Raw genomic sequence first — 20845 nt, 5'->3', positions numbered from 1 at the left:
CATTTGCAAACCAATTTCTGGCGGTTTGGGGCGTTTTCGGAGACCTTCGACCTGACCCAAGGTCACCATGTTCCGGAAAGTATAGGCTATTGGCCATGGCGTATCAGGTGGTAAATGGTTTGCGATGATCTGGCCCATAGGTTCGGAGCATGAGGTTCGCACAGAATCCGTCTGCAATCCAATGTTTCCGGTTTTGGACACTTTTTACTTTTGACTCGGCCCAAGGTCATTTTCTGCTCGGAAAGACAGGTTATCGACAAAACGGCATCGCATGGCAAAGATGTTATGTCGGTCAGGCGCATAAGTTCGGAGTATGGAGTTCTCCGCAACCAACTTTTATGATTTGGGCGTTTTTGGCGACGTTTGACCGGACCCGAGGTCACCACTTTCTGGCAAGGATTATATATTTACTATATCGCATCGATAAGTAAAACCTTCACGGTGATGTTTGGACTCTGAGCATGGGGTTGTCTGCTCACCAATTTTTCCGGTTCTTGCAATTTTTGGTCATTTTTTATCTGCACCAAGGTCACCATCTTCCGGAAAGAATAAGTTATCGACCAAGTGGTATCGGATGATCAAGGTTTAGTTTCAGTCGATTCCATAGGTTTGGAGAATGGGACTGTCAACAGGTTTTGTCGACCGTTTAGTCCTTACGGGAGCAAGGGCTGAAAGAGCACATACAAATTCTAATACAAGGAATACATATAGATGTGAGGATGGAAATACAAGGAACACGGAAATTTACCAGAATGTCTTGTAAAAAAGCTTTTAATACGATATGTATATATATATATATATATATATATATATATATATATATATATATATATATATATATATGTATGTATAGATAGATATAGTTCACCAAAGTTGTGATCCTCGCCATTCACCACCTCAGTCTCGCGAACCAACAATCTCCAGCCACAATCGGGCAGGAAATCACACATGCAAATGATTTAGTAAATTATATTGTATCACACCCGTACAAAGTGACTTGCCAGGCGAAACAAAAGGCTTAACGCACAGGAGTTACGAATACTGTGGTAATGGACAAATACAATGCTGAATGAACCATCGCAGGTCCTCTCGCATCTGACTAGATCAAATAAAATGGGAATGGCACAACACCCACCTAAGACACGGCACAACCCTCACTGCGCAGCTTACGAGGCGAAGTTCGGAATTCCACCAATGAAGAGCTCACCGACGATCTCCTCTCGATGCCTCATTGGCGAGATGGCGGGCTGACAATTCAACGACGATACGAATTCGCACTCACACCGTAAAAAACCGCCATCGACGATATGTTTGGAATGCTGTCTTAACATAACGGATACACTCTTAACGCTCTAGATCGGTGGAGGTATTTCTCCAAATTTTCTCAGGTAGGAAATACGTAAGCAGACTTGCAACACTCATAACCACATAATGATAGATAACTGCGGAACTAATTACAAGTTGACAACATAACAGCGAGAGCATAAGACACGCGAGCATAGCAGTGAACGTCAGCACTACATCCAAGCCCATCCTCGGATAAGCAACACACCACAGTACAGAGGCATTGGGAAGTGGTCAGGTGGCTAACATGCCACCCACCAGACACCGGTCCTTACGCATCGGGGGGCACGATAATTCAGCAACAGGGTCTCTCTCTCTCTCTCTCTCTCTCTCTCTCTCTCTCTCCTCTCTCTCTCTCTCTCTCTCTCTCTTCTCTCTCTCTCTCTCTCTCTCTCTCCTCTCTCCCTCCTCTCTCTCTCTCTCTCCCTCTCTCCCTCTCTCTCTCCTCTTCTCCATCTCTCTCCTCTCTCTCCTCCTCCTCTCTCTCTCTCTTCTCTCTCTCCCTCTCGCTCTCTCTCATCTCCTCTCCTCTCCCTTCCCCCTCCTCTCTCTCTCTCTCCTCTCCTCTCTCTCTCTCCTCTCCTCTTCTCCTCCTTCTCCCTTTCCCCTTCTCCTCTCCCTCTCTCCTCTCTCTCCCTCCTTCCTCCTTCCTCTCTCCTCTCCTCTCTCCTCTCTCTCTCTGCTCTCCCTCCTCCTCCCTCCTCTCCCCTCTCCTCCTCTCCCTCCCCCTCTCTCTCTCTCTCTCCCTCCCTCTCTATCTCTCTCTCCTCCCCTCTCCCTCCCTCTCTCTCTCTCCCCCTCTCTCTCTCTCTCTCTTCCTCTCCCCTCCTCTCTCTCTCCCTCCCCCTCTCCCTCTCTCCCTCCCCCTCCTCTCCTCCCCTCCCTCTCTCTCTCTCCCTCTCTCCTCTCTCTCCCTCCCCTTCCCTCTCTCCTTCTCCCTCCCCCTCTCTCTCTCTCTCTTCCTCTCTCCTCTTCCTCTGTCTCTCTCTCTCTCTCCCCTCCTCTCCTCTCCTCTCTACTCTCTCTCCCCCCCTCTCTCTCTCTCTCCCTCCCCCCCTCCTCTTTTTCCCTCCTCCCCCCTCTCTCTCTCCCTCCTCCCCTCTCTCTCTCCTCCCCCCTCTCCCTCTATCTCCGCCCTCTCTCCCTCTTCTCTCCTTCCCTCCCCCCTTCTCTCTCCCCTCCCTCCCCTCTCCCTCTCTCCCCCCCCTCTCTCTTCCTCCTCTCCCCTCCTCTCTCTCTCTCCTCCCCCTCTCTCTCTCTCGCTCTCTCTGCTCTCGCCTCCCCTCTCACTCTCTCTCTGTGGGGGTCCGCACCAATCCCGAAAGGCCCCTTATCTCGGGTTCATCATCACAAGTCTGCGGTCCTGGCCGACCTGACTGGGAGAAATCCTCCCATCCACCTCTGCGTCCGCGCTCTGCGCCCCTTTTGTTACAGCGTTTACCACAGCCCCTCCCTCAACACCTGATGGCCTCCGCCCCACCCCGTGGCTCCCACCCGACGTCAGCGCCCTCTCCTCCCCGCCGCCTCGACTCATCACTCAGCGGCTCCGTCCAGAGGCCACGTCTGCAGGCGTCCGTCCAGCAGCGCGGCGGCCAGGCCGGGCCGGCGCGGGTGAAACGCCACGTCACTGACGCCGGCCGCGGCGGCGCGCAACTGCGCCAGCGGGCCGCGCGGCTGGCGCACGTCCCAGAGCCGCACGTGCGCCGCGTCGGCGCCGTGCGCCAGCAGCCGGCCGCACGGGCTCACGTGGAAGCCAGCCGGCAGCGCGCGCAGCGGCGCCGGCAGCCGCTGCGCCAGACGGCCGCAGCGGACATCCCAGAGGCGCACGCCGTCGGCCAGCGACACCGAGCCGACCAGGTCGTAGAGCGGCAGCGCGGCCGGCACGCGCGCCGAGCCCTCGCAGAGGCGCGCCAGGTGCGGCGGGTGCGGGTGCGCGCGCGCCAGTGTGCTCGCCACGCGGCCCGCCTGCACGTCCAACAGGCGGAGCGCGTGGTCCGAGCAGCAGACGACGGCCAGCGTGGAGCGGAACTGGGCGGCGCCGGTCACGTGCAACACCTCGCGGCAGGGCAGCCGGCACTGCAGTACCGGCCGCAGAGGGCTGGCGGCACGCGGCGGACGCTGTCACGGGGTGCTGGTGGAGCACGTGTACGTGGATTGCAATGTAGCGCCAAGTCGGAGCCAAACGTACGGAGCAACGCAGTTTTGGAGAGACGGAACAATGGCGGGGTAAGCCTGCTTGTAGTGTAACCGGATGCATGCTGCCAATGAAAATCTGGGCACATGTTATATTTGAGTGCACTGATCCGAAACAGTTGGGCTTCAGGTTCATAGAAAGCCTTTTCACGCATTTTGTTATGAAGATCAATAAGGTGATTCCTCGACACGTCCGCCCAGGAGCGCCAGGCAGTACTGGAGGCTACTCACCTTCGCACGCCGTCACCGTCGGCCAGACGGAACAGACCGACAGTGTCGCTCCAGGCCGACAGGACGAACTCGTCCATGAAGAAGAACTGGGCAGCGGCGAACGACGCCTTGGCCGGCGGCCGGAGCCCGATCGTTTCTCCCGAGGGGAAGCTCCACAGGTGAAGGCCGGCCGCCGAGGTAGCCACCTGAGGACAGCAGAGACGCCGCGTCAGCACCCGACACACAGCTGGAGGCCAACACAGCTTCAGCGGAAACAGCATGGCACAGACAGACAGCGAGTCAGCCACTGAAGCACACATAGGCGACACTATAAAGGGCCTGGATTGTGACTTTAAACATATTCAACGCGAAGCGGCCACACTTGACCTTTAAAAACGTGAGCGAAAGGCTGACCACCTACAAACACGCTGTTCTTCCCCGAGACCGACTGCAGTTAGCTACGGCACATAACAAAACGCAAACGCCCAGTGCATAACATAGTCACCGCTGACCAGTCTGTCGCTGCCCAGGTTCCAGGAGACGGACGAGACGGGCCCCTGCGTGCCCATCAGGAACTTGTCCTGGGTCACCGCCAGGCCAGTCAGTCGTGCCACCTCCAGCGAGCGGCCCAGCCGGCTGGAGCAGGCCACGTGACGCCCGCAGCCTGCAGAAGAGGTCACGCCACGCCACGGCGTCACGCGCGGCACCCCGGTCACATACCCGCGACGTCGAACAGGTGAGCCGTCACAGATCGTTAGTTGTGGAGTTTTACGGGCGCGTCGACTGCATTGGCTATTTGCACCCGTCTCAGATCATCACCACGTCATTCCAACCCATGAGAAGCTGAGAACCGAAGTCAACACCACGAGCACTAGCCGTGTCCGTGGCATGCCTCGGGAACGATGAAGCGTGCGTGCTTCGGAAACGGGAAACGGCGCATCGCAACATCACACAGGACCACGGGCTGACAAAAGCAAACACTGGCCAATGGATGGCCGAGCGCTGCGCAGCGCTCATCACATGATACTCTGAGGTGGGATGAATGCCGCAATCCAAACAAATGGCCACTATCTGCCCTCAAAATCCGCCATCCATACCAGACCGTCCCTTGAGCCCGAACGAACACCACATGACCGAGCGCAACAGCGGGTGCAGGGCTGGAGCTACTGACCGGAGACGGCGATCCTCAGCAGGGTGTCGCCCTCGCGGAGGATCCTCAGCGGTCGGCCGGCCACCGGCGCCGCCACGTGACACCGGTACGTGGCGCTGCACTGCGCCAGCGGCTGGTCACGTGACGCCGGCGGTCGCTGCTCCGGCGATGGCAGGTTCGAGAGGGACAGCCGAGACGGACCCGGCTGGGGAGCAGTGTCTATGAACTACACGTGGTGACGGTGGCGGCTGGTGAGGGCTGGGGTGTCAGCCGCTTCAAATGCACATTTACAGGATAACATCGAGCTAGCTTACATGTGATATGCATCGATGCCGGCGGTCTGTGACGATCGAGACTCTAGCATGTGTCTCCTGCCACCTCTGTCCGAAATGAGAGCCGATTCTAAACAGAGCAGTCGTGATGCATTGACATTTCCCACACCACACTCACCCGACATCCCATGAACCTGGGCATACCACACACGCCAACCCCCAGCGCTCCTCTCCTGCCGCCCCTCGCCAATGGCCAGTCAGCCGCGCCTGTCTTGCGCCACTCCCCCCGTGATGTCCCGGCGCCCACCTTGGCGGCGCGGCCGGCGTTGGTGCGCGGCTGGAACATGGTTCGCCGCGGCGCCGAGCCGTAGCCGGAGGAGCGCACCTTCCGGGCCGGGGCCGCCGGCCGGGGCGGCGGCGCCGGCGCCGGCCGAGGACGCAGCACGGAGCCGACCGGCAACGGCGACCTGGGGGTGCGCCTCACGTCAGCGGTGAGGGATTGGCCCGCGGCCCAGCGAGGAGAAAGAGACGCGGGAAGGATGGGTTAGAGCAGTAGAATCTCAGTGGATATGCGTGATCCATCGCGCGATTCACTATGTCGGGACCATTGCAGAAATAATATAACCAGGGCTCAACTGGTAACGCTCTTCTTTGTTTGGCTGCTCCCTTACACATGATATGCACTGGAGGTTGTAAAGGCACGAGTCTTTATTTGAGGCCCCGGAAGAACGGCCGCCAATCGACAGCTGTCAAACGTTGTACAGTGGCAAGGCGGACATCAGCTCGGGCATAAAACGAGCCATCTGCACCCATGACATTCCATTTTCTTATCACTACAAGCGGCCAAGCCGCGCGTCGCTGCCTTCAACCCCCACTTGCTGGTCCTCGCGAGGCAGCCCCCAACAGAGACGGCGGTCTCGACCACGGCAGCACACCTGCAGACGATGGAGAGCTCGCTGAGCTGATCGTCCACCACGTCCGCGAGCACCTCCAGCGAGAAGGCGGCCACGCGACCCTGCAGGGCCGACCGGCCGCAGACGACGGCAGCGCCGCCCGGCGTCAGCGACAGCGAACTACCGCCCCACGGCTCCGGCCCTGCGGCCGCGGGACGGCGGCTGATGGTCACAACCGCGAGCGTGCACACACCGGCCACCAGTCCCACAGTGGCACCAGGGCAGCACGAGGACACCACACACGCGAGATGTCACGAGGATGTCACGTGACCGGCCATTTTTTAAAGAGAACACGACGTGCATCATCTCGATCCCTTTATGGAGCGCCAGCGACTGCGTTGGGCATATTAACGTTCAGGGATCATGGCGCAACTGGGATTCGAACCCGGGCTCAGCGCGCGGGGGTCCGACGCACCAACCAACCGGCCATTACGCCTTCTGACCGGAACCCGACGAGCCGGCCGATCGCGCCGCCTTCGCTCACGGCAAACCCATTCACTCGTATCGAATCCCGCGCCGCGTTTGACAGCCGGCCACGTGCGTCGGAATCTCCCGCGCCATCTGTGCGCCGCTCGGCCCACGCCGGGACGCCGCGCCTGGCCGTCCGGCCGGCGGCCGCTCGCGAGGCTCACCGGTGCCGGGCGCCGAGTAGACGGGCAGCCAGGTGCGCGGGCTGATGACGCGCAAGCCGTCGGTGGTGGCCGCCAGCAGCAGCGAGCGCGGGCCGAACAGGGCGGCGCTGGGCCGCCGCAGCGCCAGCAGCGCCAGCAGCGCGCACTCGGGCCGCGGACTGGCACTGCGGCCTGGCGGCGGCGGCCAGACAGCGTCAGGCGGCAGAGAGGCGGCGTCACGGAGCCTGGACAGTGTCAGGCGGCGTCACGGAGCCCGGGCAGCGTCAGGCGGGGGACAGTCGGCGTCACGGAGCCTGGATAGCGTCAGGCGGCGTGAGAGGCGGCGTCACGGAGCTCGGACAGCGTCAGGTGGGGGACAGTCGGCGTCACGGAGCTCGGACAGCGTCAGGTGGGGGACAGTGGGCGTCACGGAGCCCGGACAGCGTCAGGTGGGGGACAGTCGGCGTCACGGAGCTCGGACAGCGTCAGGTGGGGGACAGTCGGCGTCACGGAGCTCGGACAGCGTCAGCTGGGGGACAGTGGGCGTCGCGGAGCCCGGGCAGCGTCAGGTGGGGGACAGTCGGCGTCACGGAGCCCGGGCAGCGTCAGGCGGGGGACAGTCGGCGTCACGGAGCCCGGGCAGCGTCAGATGGCGGAGAGGCGGCGTCACGGAGCTCGGACAGCGTCAGGTGGGGGAGAGGCGGCGTCACGGAGCCCGGGCAGCGTCAGGCGGCGGAGAGGCGGCGGCACGGAGCGACTCGGCAGGTTATTACAATGACGGGCAAACATATAGTATGCTATGAAGTGATACGAAGCGACGGCAACCCGTCGCTAGCAGATAGTTAAGATGAGTGATAGAAGACATCTAGAGCCAGCGGGCGGCGACACTGGGCCCGATTCGAGGGCCAGTTCACAGCCAGGTGATCACTAAGGCCATGGCGAATGGGGGCTCCTGCCACGCACGGCGGGCGCTCTGACGCCAACGCTATTCACCCCGACACATTCAGCACAGCCAGATACAAAACCCTGCGCCGTCTGGGAGCCATGCCAGACGACCAGCGACGGAGTGCAGGTCGGCGGCCGGCAGCCGCGCCCGCAGCCGACCGACCTTCTGGGGCGGGCCTCTCCAGCTCGGCGGCGGCCACCTCCGTCCAACGGCCGGCCACCTCGCCCATCACGGCCACCTGGGAGCCGCGGCCGGCCGCCAGCAGCCCGGTTACCCGGTCAAAGGCCAGGTCACCGGCAGGGCGCGGGGTGACCGCGTGAGAGGTGTAGAGCAGGGTCGGCCCAGCCGTCTCCCACACCTGGCCGACAGGGAGATCGGAGTCAGACACGACGCTCTAAAGTCCCTCTCAGAAAGTCCAGAGACCAAAAGGTTGGCTGATGTAGGAGCTGTGAATTGAACCAACACACTTAAACGTTCTAGTGCGAAAACAAGACACGAGCCCGTTTTGTGAAGACGCAGTGTTGTGGAAACAATGCATGTGCGCATGATCCTATGATACATTTTTATTTAAACTGGTGCGAAAAAGCATAGGGATGATGAATGAACTAGCCAAAGAAGAAACCGGGACCGTAAGTATGGGGTTTTGTGGTTCCCACAATATGGTGGAAGGGGTTGTCTTACCTTGACCTCGCCCGATTCGCTGCCGGCCGCACAAATGGTGCCCTCGAGGCGGACGCAGGTCAACGTACTGTCGTGACCTCGCAGGGTCATCAGGTGCTTCACGCGGTCCGTATCCAGCAGCCAAACATGTTGACCCACGCCGAGCGAGAGAACAGCAGCAGCGTCGGCAAGCTGAGGTTCGCCACCAGACGATAGATGGCAGCACGCCACCGTCGAGAAGTCCTCTCCGAGCATCACGGGCGCTCTGGTTGGCTCTTTCGAAAGATCAAACAACCAAACTTCAACACTTTGAACACGAAATCCAACACGTTTGACATTCATTAAAACTTATCGAAGAGCTTGCAATATAACTCAATCGGAACAAACAGCAGGATGGCACACAAGGCCTCCAGGAATTCCAAATAAGCTGCAGCATGTTGGTGTAATGCTACGCAGCACGACATGCCCCGTGAAAAATATGCAGTACTTGCCTCGTAGGTCCCACAGAAGTATGTTGCGGGCGCACGTGACGAGGAGGTGCCCCGAGCCATCCTGGAGCGCCATACACTCCACGCGGGGATGTGGCAGCGTCCGGCTCTCCACCGACTGAGAAAGTATTGAGTATGAAAATGGAACAATGGTCACCGAAGGATATAAGGCATTGAGTAAACATTTTGAATCCTTAAGTACTTATCATTTAGTTATAATGACGCACAAACCTCATGCATCATACAGCATTGAGACCATTTCAATTAACAGGTCACCCCTTGTCAAAGCACAAACAGGTGTGCACCACCTTTTCATGTACATGGCGTGGGCGACCGTCACCATGACCTCCATGGCAGCGTTAAAATCGTGCGTTATCACGGCGCCTACATGGGATCCCGACCAGCCTCGCCCGCATTGATCGCTCTCCTCTCTATCACCATTTAACCATTTACCCCGCCCCCTCCCCCAAGTACTCTCTCGCCACTTTTCTGCAGGTGTGGCCGCCCTTGACGCCAACCCGCCGGCACCACCGTACCTGTGCAACCAGCGTCGTCCCCTTGTCCAGTCGCCACACCAGCAGGGTCGCCGCGGCCGTCTTGGCCACCACGTAGCGGCCGTTGCTGTGCACGTGGCGCACGTGCTCGTCCGGCAGACCGGGCAGCGGCAGCGGACGAGGGACGAACAGTAGCGGTTCGGTCAGCGCCGGCCCGGACGAGCCCTCGGCGGGCGGCGTGGCCAGCACGCGCGAGTCCTCGTCGGCAGAGGGCGCATCGGCCGGGCCCTCGTCGGAACGAGCGGCAGCTGCCGACGACGCTCCGGTAGGGTGCGCTGGGGCACGCGCTGCGCCCCGTTTATCGGGCGAAAGGCGGCCCGCGGCCGGACTGGGCACCCGCGGCATCCCCGCCAGGGCGGCGGCGGGAGTACGCAAAACTCACTGGCGTCCAGACTACCGACGCCGCGCTGATGAACACAGGACAGCGCAGATCAGCACAGAGTTTCGAGGCTTCTACCGCGTCGTCCGCTGATCTATGGCAGGCGACCCAAGGCGGGGATCACAGCTCAGTGCCACCACCATCAGCCCCTGCAATCGCTAGCGATGTGCAGGTAGTCCTCTTCACTCGACCTGAGTCTAAAATCTGCGATAACTTATCACTATTGTTCCCGTACTAAAGCAGTCTCACCCGACTCACGAGTCGAAGCGGGGGCTCGCCTCAACTGTCGCGGCGTGCAGCCTCACGCCCATTCGTCACCCGCAGAACCGCCGGTTCTCTACAATCAATCACCTCGTGTCTCGGACCTCTCGCCTCCGACCCGCTCGCGGTCCTCAGCACCACAGTCAGCCCGCACCACGGCCCTTCAGCGAGCCGCCGCCGCGCCGCGCGCGTCCGGTTAACTGCTCGCCTCTCCGTCACCGCCGGCGGCCTCCTCCGGCCGCAGGATCAGCTGAATGCCGCGGTACACGTCGCGTAGCTGCGCCACGCGCGGCCACGTGTGGCGGAAGAGCGGCACGAGACGCGGCGGGTGGCGCAGCACGATCGCCAGGTACGCCACCACGCGGTGCATGGTCAAGGCTTCGGCGATCACCACGTCGCTGAGCCGACCGCGTCGGATGAAGAGCGAGGAGCGCCGGCCGCTGGCGAACGTCGTGGTCAGCTGCACGCCCAGCGACGACTCGACCAGCAGCGTCTCCCGCTTCACCTGCGAAGGCCGGAGCGCTCGGGTCACGAAGAGGGCGCAAAACAATGTGGGTCAGGGACGGCGCGGTGAAATGAGGCTGTCACGAAAATCCGGGGATAATTTTAATAACTCCGTGAAATAGCCTACTACCATTGCACCATGGCACGAGCATAAACAAGTGGCGAAATAGCGCGGCGGTGATATCAGCAGCACGATAGCAAGCTTGCGACTGAAGGTGAGCATTTACACTGGAAACACGTAAGTGATGTCATGTCGAATCACTTGGATGAAAATATTCAATAGCATCCGCTACAGCCTTTGGAGCGGCTAAACTAGGAACCGCCCGATGCAATAAACGATGTATATTTAGCACCTAACAAAAAAGGTGAAAACCAATTACGACATCAACCTTACAACATCAAAGAAACGCAATCCGCGCACAACGCACACATCCCCCAAATAAAATCGGTGAGGCAGCATCATGCCATTTTTATTGGGCACTTCCAGCATCCGTATTTGCACAGCTTCGAAACAACATGCGACTAAATCAACCCAAGCTTGGATGGAATATCCGTATTTGCACAGTTTCAAAACAACATGCGACTAAATCAACACAAGCTTGGATGGAATCGATTGAACTATCATTCATCAGCGGCACTGACAACACAACTCCCACGCGTATATGTGCAGCACACGCTTCTGCCTCCTTCCTGTCCCGCGGGGGCCTCGCATCCGTCCGGTGGCGGCAGTGAGAGCAAATTCAATTGGAGTAATCCTGACCGATACGACAGCAAGCCATTTCTCCGATTGCATTGCGCAATATGAGCTGTCATAGCGGCCATATTGGCCGTGTCATCGAGCTGAACGGATGAGAGAGCTGCGAGTTCCGGCGGCGGCAATCTGTACCTAAAGTGGTGCTCCGCGGGGTGGTCAAGCGACATATGGGTTCAATAGTCCTTGAAGAGGATTGTGAACCCACTAAATCCATCCACTGAGAAGCACGGACACACAAACTTTGGGAATTATGTCTCAGCCAATTCTAGCCGATACAGGGACAGCTTTGAGTAGCGATAATGTAGCGTGCTGCTCCAGTTTACGTGATACATTCGCTGAGACTGTTCAGACACCGAAAACGCCACACGGTTCATATTTCATGACATGCAGAATGCTCCCAACGCACTACCACATGAGGGATTATCCCCCCAAAAAAGACATGCTAAATCGTAGCACGCATCAGAACGAATGCAGAACACGTTACCCAGGCGCCAGCAAGACGAGCAATTTGCTCATTGCTAGACTTGCCGGAAAGGCCCCAGCTTTTTAAGTCAATCCTGAGAGCACGTAATCGTTGGTGGGTTCCAGTCATTACCAGAGACGCACAAACGTCCTAACGAGTGGGCTGGCCAAAATCATCTCAAAATTCCTCAAGGAATCACTACGATGCTATCCTGAGGCTGCCCTCCTACGTCACGGCAAGGAGGCTTAACGGTCCACCCGGTTCTCCCCATCCCGTGCCCATTTTCGGCAGAATCAGCCCTCCTTGCGCACCGCTGTAACACCCCGCCGCGTCGCCGAGCGCGGCCGGCCGCCGCCCCTCACCTTCAGGTGGAGCTTGGCCAGCAGTGCCGCCGTCAGGCCGACCAGCAGCGCCACCAGCAGCCGGTCGTCGAGCGTGTGCAGGCCGAGCCAGAAGAGCAGGGCGGCGATCAGCGCCGTCAGGTTGAGCCAGAGCGAGACGCTGAACGGTGCGCCGCTCACCTCGTACTCGGCCAGGCGGCCCGGGACACAACGGAGCACGCGCACCATCCCCGCCCGCTGCCGGGGCGCGCCGGCGGCGGTCAGGTGCGGGGCACGGCCGCCTCACTGCAGCGGAGCACGCGCACCATCCCCGCCCGCTGCCGGGGCGCGCCGGCGGCGGTCAGATGCGGGGCACGGCCGCCTCACTGCAGCGGAGCACGCGCACCATCCCCGCCCGCTGCCGGGGCGCGCCGGCGGCGGTCAGGTGCGGGGCACGGCCGCCTCACTGCACACGCAGGGCAGCGACAAGAACGCGGACAGCGCACACAAAAAAAAAACAGCTACGGTGCGTTGGTGATCGTGAGGGTGTGCGTCTACAATCAGTTGCCAATTCCTTTCACGCTCTTGTAGTTGGAATGTACATTTCCGGTGTGGTTTGGAAGGGCAAATCTGGTGCCATTGGCAGCATTGTGTCATTACGGTATATTGTCCATGCCCAACCAAATGAATTGGACGGCTAACGTAATCTATGATATTATCCGATGTGTGGAATTTGTTCTTCAAAATAACTAAGCAAACATTCTGACACTGTACAGTGCATATGACTGGAATCTACTTCACTTTGCGATAGGTTTGGAACCGACAATATTGACCTTTTGCATGGCATTGTCCGGGCGAAAATTCACGCATGCAAAGGAAGAGGACAGCCGCTACCGAACATCGCCACCAATGGAGGTAAATGGCAGACACTGCTGCTGCGCCTAAAATAATTGAGAAGATGAATTCCCCGTCCACCATATGTCCTCTGGGGCGCAAAAAACCTGCGTAGTTCATGTGCCCTTAAACCAAAATACATTTCTTATATATATATATATATATATATATATATATATATATATATAATATATTATATATATATACATATATAAGAAATGTATATATATATATATATATATATACATATATAAGAAATGTATTTTGGTCGGGTGCTGCAGCTGAGCCAGCCTCGCCGTGCCGCGATTGTTTTCGCCCGTCCAGCGGCGGGCGCGGCGCCCCGGCCGCCGCGCATGACGACCGTAACCAAGCGGCGTCCCCACCACCGAGACACCCGTCGGCCGGCCGGGTCGCCGGGCCGGTCGCGGGGTCAAGACCGGCGGCAGCAGTGTTACTATACCCCTCACTGGGTCACCCCTTACCTCCAAAATGGTGTAAGATGGAGCTAACGCAGGACCCAAAACCAACGCCAATTAACGTGTGCTGTTCGTTAGCCATCGGTGGGCCCTCGCTGATGGGTGGGCAGTTCCTTTCCTGATATTTCAAGATAATTATACATACTTAAGTCATCCGTACGAACATATGCAGCCAGTCTTCGAGATACTATTCAGTGCATCCGCGTGCTGCAAGTCTACACCAGTGACAGCACCGGAAAACAGATCCATAATGGAAAATTCAAAATTGGTCCACATCTATCTCATTTATTACACCTTTGTCTCATTTATAAGTGTTTGCTGGTTGAATAAAAATACACACGCATGCACACAGGCATGGGCCCACACATGTGACATTTCAAGTATGGTGCATTACGGGTGCAATTGCGGATATATAATTGCTGTCCATGGGGGAGACTCGCCGCGATTTATAGGACGAAAATATGCATAAGTCACCCATGCCCCATGCAAACTGTTTGGAACAACTCACTTAAACAAATAAGGATGGGTGGCTGTGTGCAAGATAGTGAGTGACTGTGCGAAATGGGCTTGAAATAAGCAGTGTTATTCTTTTTCCTTACGAACTCGGAATATTTCAGGTGTGCTGAGTGGTATTCACCAAATAGGCTCACCACGGGCTCCTGGTATGTCGCATGGCTCTAAAAGAAAGGAAGCAAATCCTCAGTCTCATAGAGGCTCAATGCGCATCAACTACGCTGCGCTAGACCAAATACACATCGCATTGCAGTGCCTGCACAATTACTACAGCGTGTTGATTCGGGTTGCAATGGGATCAATACACTTCCAATATATCAAAACCCTCGCACATTGCAAACATTTCCGTATCAGCTCAATGACTAACTTCCACAATGCGGTACTCAACGGCCTACCTGCATATGGCTAATGAATGGAACAGGAATACCGACATGCGTCTGATTCCAAATCAGTAAAATCTATTCTCCTTCTCTCGAACTCCATCACCAACGCACCCTTTCGAGTTAACCATGATACCCACCCCAGAATATTTAGCCACATTATGCGATCACCTGCGGTAGAGCGGGTTCCCTTTCAGACTATGGACAGCGTAAATGCTAAATGCATCGGTAAAATAGCCTACACACTACTGAACTCGTCATTCCCCTCACTAGACATCGTGATATGTATAATTATTGACACGCTTCTGATTATGAGAAAGCCCCAGGCCAAGGAAGTCTGAAGGCCAACTACGCCGTAAGGTTAAATGACTGGACATCGTACAGCTTCGACGGTGTGGCCCGGACCGGTCAGGCATGTTCCGATGAGTTTACATCTTTTCTTTCATTGCTAGTACTCCATTCAGTTTTCAACAGTTGGGGAAATTACTTGTGGAATGTTGTGGAATGTGTTTGTGGAATGTGTTTTGTGAAAAGTTGTGGAAGGTGTTTTGAAGGCATTTTCATTCCAGCCGTTTGATCAGAGTACCAGTTTTTTTTTTTTTGCTTAACCCATAAAGCCATAAAACTGTTACATGTTTTACATCAATATCACAGTTCCAACATGGTTTCACCTGGCTGTCTGATCGGCATAAGAAGCATATAACCATCATACTGTGAAACACTGTAGCACATGTCGGAACCAGGCTCAGATCTTGACAACCGACAACCCGACGTCGCAACGCCGATCTTGATCTTGACAACAGACAACCCGACGTCGCAGCGTCGATCTTGATCTTGACAACCGACAACCCGACGTCGCAGCGTCGATCTTGATCTTGACAACCGACAACCCGACGTCGCAGCGTCGATCTTGATCTTGACAACCGACAACCCGACGTCGCAGCGCCGATCTTGATCTTGACAACCGACAACTCGACGTCGCAGCGCCGCGAAGCCGCCACAGTTTCTCGGACGAAGAACGGGCAATCAAACTCAAACAGGCGGCGTCGATGTGTGAAACCGACCAAATGCTCTCTTACGCAAGCTGCTGACCCGCCGGCTGCGGCGCAGTTCTAGGGATCGATGTTGGATCTAAACAGCCAGAGCAGATAAAGACGTGAAACTGAAACGAGCAGGTGAATCGGAAAGTGTCATCTGCAAGTAACGAGGCGATCTCAGCGCTGCTCGACCCAAAGGTATGCCAGCAGTGTGCCAGTGGGCAGCCTTTCCCGAGCCCAGCCTCGAATTCAACAGGCCACAGCCTAAACCGAGACAGATTGGGGAGAGAAAACGTACATAGGCATACAGGTCACTAGGCCATTCCAAATATTGGGCTTCCTTCATTAAAATTGCTACGTCTTGCCAAGCCTGAAGCCATCCGGTTTTCAAGAAGCGCCATTCATATACGCGTTCGTGAACACCACACATCAGTGCACATCCGCCTGTGTCACAGCCGTGGAACACCTAGACATCTCAATGCAATGGCATGGTCAAATTACGGACGCGACCGCAGGACGAGCAAGTCTTACTTTAACAGTGCTGAAAAAGTCCATGTGGGCGGCCCCACCCAGCTTGGTGGACCCGGCAAGCTGTCGCACACGCCATGTGTCATGTCATGTCATTGGGGCTTTACGACGCACTCAGCTTCTGAGGCTATATGGCGTCGCCTGCCTCTCGCCCTGGCAGGAAGGGCGGGCACCGCGGGGAATCGAACCACGTACCTCTGGTTTCCCAGACGCGCAGTGGTTAACGCAGACCCCTTAACCACCACACTACCGGCACCCCTCGCACACGTTATGAGATAATATGTTTGCAACCACTGGCCACGGCTTCGGGAGATTTTCAGCAACGCAAAGCACAATTCTTTGAAGATTGCTTTAGGGGCACGTGAACAGTGCTATAGGTTTTTATTTCCGAGCATTTGCGTACACACTGTGTAATCTGGCATGATTATGTCCTTGAAGCATTACGATATGACCAGAGCCGGGATTTTCCTAAACGGCTGACACCTGAGACGTAAAATTTGGCATTTGCAAGAAAGCTGGACTAACACAGTCGAGACCGGAAGCGGATTTTGACAGCTTGGCGTCGCAGCGATGTGGAGCGCTTTCGACGATACAAGACCCACAAACTGTGACCGAAGACAGAATGAACGATCTCATGGACACAGGTGTCAGTCACATAGGTCACATGCCTGATCACATGGATAGCATGCCCTCAGGTGCAAACCACGCTCCAACCATTCTTTTCGGGGAGCGTTCTTAAAGGGGCTGCTCCACATATGTACGGGTTTTGAACTGAGACAGCCACGTTCATGATCATTCTCTGTCGTTCACAATCATGCCATTTTTACGATTTCAAAGCCACTCATCTTTGGGCTAAGACGCGCGCGAACTTGTGCAGCCCATTTCGCGCCGCGTATTTGAAAGTCACCCACCCACGTGTGTCCTCACTGAAACGTCACACGAATTCCCCACCTCAATAGCCACATTGTGTTCAAGATCCAACACAGCATAGTCAAACCAAATTCGTGTCTGGAGAACGTAAGCACGAATAGCAGCATCGACAGACGGCGCCCTGGTAACAACCAGTATTAGGCTGGTGTTTTTTGTTGTTGTGTGTATCGAGCACAAACCGCGTTTTGAGATATAGCACAAGCACTTGGGTAGTTTTGCTGGCTATGCCGGGCATGAAGATGAGAATCAAAGAACGTAAGAACAGCGCTGTAACCGAACATACAAGTGCAAGTAAAAAACAACATACAATCGCGGACAAATCTACACGAACACCACGAGAAAACGCCAATCACACGCTGTACCGCTTATAATATAAACACACGCACAGACACCAACGCCATCTTGAGGCGCTTGAAGTACCACAAGTGAGAACACCGTTCGCTACAGCAGCAATTCTGACACCGCCAAGCTGGCAACGACTATGACGTCATAAAATGTGTCATGATGTATCCAAATGACAATGTATTGAGGAGCAGTTTAGTTGATACTGAAATTTTGTAATATACGGCAGATTTTTGAACTTAAAGATATATCAATAGCCACAAGTAATATTCTTTCAATTACATTGGATGGGTGTTTCAATGTCGTCAAATGTGGAGCACTGTCTTCGAACGTTAACATGCGCTCGGGTGGGAATTCAATTCAACCCCGAAGGTTTTTCCGCAATAGTTTCCGAACAGCGCGGCGTAACTGTGCCAAATTTTTCAGAGATGTAGAACATTAAATAGCGGATGGCGTGGTATCAGATTGTACAGTACGGTTGTACGGTTTATACCTTGTGCGGTTGTTGACCTGCGGCAGATCCAAGTAAGGCCATGGATTCAGCAAATGCAATTTCTATGGAACTGTTCAATCTGATGTAGCAACAGTGTTAGATGACGCCACACATCGCTGAGATGGTTTCTCAGGCAATGCGACAATGAAAAGCACAAAGTCCATTGACCAAAGGCCAGGTATGAAGGTCAGGCCTAGGTCAAAACCAACTTATTTTATTACTCTAAAGCTTTTGTATGGGGGAGTTTCTGGTACTCCTTTCAAATTCATGGACAATGGGAACCACATTATGCATCTTCAATACACTTTATAAGGGTCAGGATGGGTTACTGGCCTTAAATGACCTGGGTCAACATTTTATTTTCAGGAACAAACAGCCTGGCATAATCTTTGAAGCTTATTCAAAAGCAAAGCTCTGAGCAGTCTTGCACGATTTTGGTCATCGTGACCTGCAAAAATTCAAACAAGGTCACTTAAGTCATAAAAGTATCAGTAACTTTTTGGTCAGAACAGGCATCTAGGTTCTGGGGCACTTTGAACACCAATTTGGAGTTTGACCTTATTTGACTTGACAGTTATGATTTGGGCACCACACATTTGGACACAACTGAGTTCACATACAGGCCAATACACCCTGCCAACTTAACACCTTTAGCTCTCTTAGTTTCTGAGATCTCAGGGGGTCAAATTCAATGATTCACTCCCCACCCAAGCAAATGTTACTCAACTGGCAGGTGCATGTCATGCATAGCACATATATTTGTCTGCCCAAAGAAGACCTCCAAACTCATCAAATACTTTAAGTTAGTGACTACCCATAAGTTTTGGTATCTATTTTTGGCCACTCCTCAGCCCTTTCCATTCCTGGGTATGTTCTGAACATGCTGAGTGGGCACCCTACTGCTCATACTGTGTTCAGTCTGCACAAAAATCCATCCACTGCAATGAGTTCCACAAAGAAAGATATGTGTGTGTGTCATTGGGGCTTTACAACCCACTTAGCTACTGAGGCTATGTGGAGTCACCTGCCACTTACCCTGGCAGGAAAGGAGGGTACTGCAGGGAATCAAAACCCTGTACCTCTGGTTTCCTGGAAGAACTGTGTAGCCCCTGGTTGAGCTAAGATGCTGTAATAACAAGCATGCTCCTTACAATAAAGGGAAGCCAATAGCACCTGGCCTTACAGTTAACACTTTTTTATACATTTCAGCATGACTTACGGCTGCACCTAAGTGTGACACTAATTGAGGGAAACCCTGCTCCCTCCTTTTGACACATACACATAAGAGCACCACAAGTCAGTAAAAAATGCAACATAAAAATTGTGGCAGAAACCAGAGGCAACCACCATGAACCCCTCCTGAATGGAACGTTGCTTCTGGAATTTTTATATCAGACCTTACAGTTCGCTTCACGAAGTCTGCCTGGCTACAAAACGCCAATCTAAACCTGACAGACCCACGACGTAGCAATAACAAACATCCATATCTTACCTGATGATTCCGGTTGTTTGTCTTACAAATAAGCAACGTTAAATTTATTGAACTTATTACAAATCCCGCAAAGAAGACCGCGTCCCACGGCATTTTCGTCAGCAGCGCCACAAATGACTTTGGTGCTTCGTCATTGTCAAAAACCTCATAGTCTTCTTTTAATACTGGACCTCTGCCATTAAATACCCGTAACTAAATATTGTCCGTATCAGTAGGACGTAGATTAAGTTCGGAGAAGCCGCGTCATGTCCCTCCAAACACGCCAGCTAATCATGTTATTGCTCACTACACATTTCAAAACGACTGTAGTCTGCAGGAAGACTCTCTAACAAGAAAGGATTTCAGGACCAAAAGAAACGCCAAAACTTATATTGTCATTTTGTCAATGCGGTGCCCGATTTCACAACAGATCGTGGCCGGCCCTAGTCTCACAGATTTAAACAAAATTGGTCTCGACATTTTTTTCTGCTGCATAACCGTTCCAGGTAGTTTTTGGAGTGATTAAACGGTCTACAAAAGCTGTTGACAACTCCTTGCTCCAAGCGCATGCAACCAATGGACATGATGTTTTCACCATTTCATGCCGCTTGATCAATAGTCTACCCTGTCTAGAAAGTGGTGACCTTGGGTCACGTAAAAAGTCACCAAAAACTCACAAAAGAGGAAAAACCGGTTTGCAGACAGTGCCATGCGGCGAGCCTATAGAGTAAATCTCCACAATACTTTCACCGATCGACGCGCCATGGTGAGCATGCTATTTTTTCCAGAACATGATGGCCTCGGGTCAAGTCAAACGTCACCAAAAACGCCCCAGACCACCAAAATTAGCTGCAGACAAGCCCATGCTCACCGTCTATGGGCTTAATCGGCGCAAAACCTTTACCAATGGATGCGCTATAGTCGATAACCTGAACCTTAAATTGCTGGAATTACAGCACGTGGCGACTTTATGTCAGGTCAAAGATCATCGAAACTACCCAAAACCGGTGCAAATTATTTTTCAGGCAACCCCATGTTTTAAAAGATGTAATCGAGTCCCATAGCCCACGAGCACATGGGGTTGTCCGCGAAACAACTTATGGTGGTTTCGGGCGTTTCTGTAGACCTTTGACCCGCCCCAATGTCGCTATGCTTTGATAAGTACAAGTTACGGACCATGGCACATCAATCGGTAAAGGTTTTGTGTCAATTGGTCCCATAGGCTTCAAGAATGGCTTGCCCACAAACCAGTTTCTGATGGTTTTGGGGCATTTTGGCAACTTTTGACCTGACCCAAGGTCACCATGTTCTGGAGAAGATAGATTGTTGACCATGGTGCATCGATTGGCTTATGTTTAGGGCAGATTAGTCGCATAAGCTTGGGACATAGAGTGTGCCGAAATGAGTTAAAAACCGAGCGAGGCCATCCCATGTATGCCTAAAACGTTCACTCTTTTGCAGAATCGATTAGTGAAACAAATAAATTATATCAAAAGGTTTGAACCTGCGCGCCCGCAATCTCGGAAGCAAGGACAGCGATGGTCTGGGTTGCAATTTCCGTGAAACCGAATGGCGTTGGCCAGTGCAAGTACCACCATACGCCCCGCACCAGAGAGACCGTCGTGAAGTGATCGTTCCGAATGTCTTTCAAAATTAAGTCGTACCGTTCAAAGAGTAAACTGAGCGTACCTTTTAGTATTAACGGCTTAGTATTAACAA

The 20845-nt window shown here is 54.4% G+C and overlaps 3 protein-coding genes across 3 annotated transcripts; all 3 read right to left on the bottom strand.

Annotated features, from left to right (window-relative positions):
• Nucleotides 1-2877: 2877 nt before the first annotated feature.
• On the bottom strand, nucleotides 2878-5528 carry LOC119099754 (uncharacterized). The gene is made up of 6 exons (XM_037222822.1): nucleotides 5477-5528; nucleotides 4919-5102; nucleotides 4260-4411; nucleotides 3769-3953; nucleotides 3284-3442; nucleotides 2878-2971 (listed from the first exon to the last, which is right to left on the bottom strand). The coding sequence occupies exons 1-6, from the start codon at nucleotides 5513-5515 to the stop codon at nucleotides 2878-2880; spliced, it is 813 nt and encodes a 270-aa protein (XP_037078717.1). The 5' UTR covers nucleotides 5516-5528.
• Nucleotides 5529-6969: 1441 nt separating this feature from the next.
• Nucleotides 6970-9510, bottom strand: LOC119099746 (uncharacterized). Its single transcript, XM_037222810.1, has 5 exons — nucleotides 9364-9510; nucleotides 8831-8945; nucleotides 8361-8614; nucleotides 7900-8037; nucleotides 6970-6978 (listed from the first exon to the last, which is right to left on the bottom strand). Exons 2-5 carry the CDS (start codon nucleotides 8901-8903, stop codon nucleotides 6970-6972), a joined length of 474 nt encoding a protein of 157 aa, XP_037078705.1. The 5' UTR covers nucleotides 8904-8945; nucleotides 9364-9510.
• A 514-nt stretch (nucleotides 9511-10024) lies between these two features.
• LOC119103653 (phosphatidylinositol N-acetylglucosaminyltransferase subunit H) lies at nucleotides 10025-19160 on the bottom strand. Its single transcript, XM_037227270.1, has 4 exons — nucleotides 19148-19160; nucleotides 14083-14107; nucleotides 12105-12320; nucleotides 10025-10526 (listed from the first exon to the last, which is right to left on the bottom strand). Exons 3-4 carry the CDS (start codon nucleotides 12309-12311, stop codon nucleotides 10218-10220), a joined length of 516 nt encoding a protein of 171 aa, XP_037083165.1. The 5' UTR covers nucleotides 12312-12320; nucleotides 14083-14107; nucleotides 19148-19160; the 3' UTR covers nucleotides 10025-10217.
• Between the last annotated feature and the right edge of the window lie 1685 nt (nucleotides 19161-20845).

The sequence above is a fragment of the Pollicipes pollicipes genome, unplaced genomic scaffold (genome assembly GCF_011947565.3).
Source record: "Pollicipes pollicipes isolate AB1234 unplaced genomic scaffold, Ppol_2.1 Scaffold_2555;HRSCAF=2994_pilon_pilon_pilon, whole genome shotgun sequence".
Classification (NCBI taxonomy): domain Eukaryota; kingdom Metazoa; phylum Arthropoda; class Thecostraca; order Pollicipedomorpha; family Pollicipedidae; genus Pollicipes; species Pollicipes pollicipes.
The sequence above is the reverse complement of the archived record's forward strand: the minus strand, read 5'-3'. Positions and strand labels throughout refer to the sequence as shown.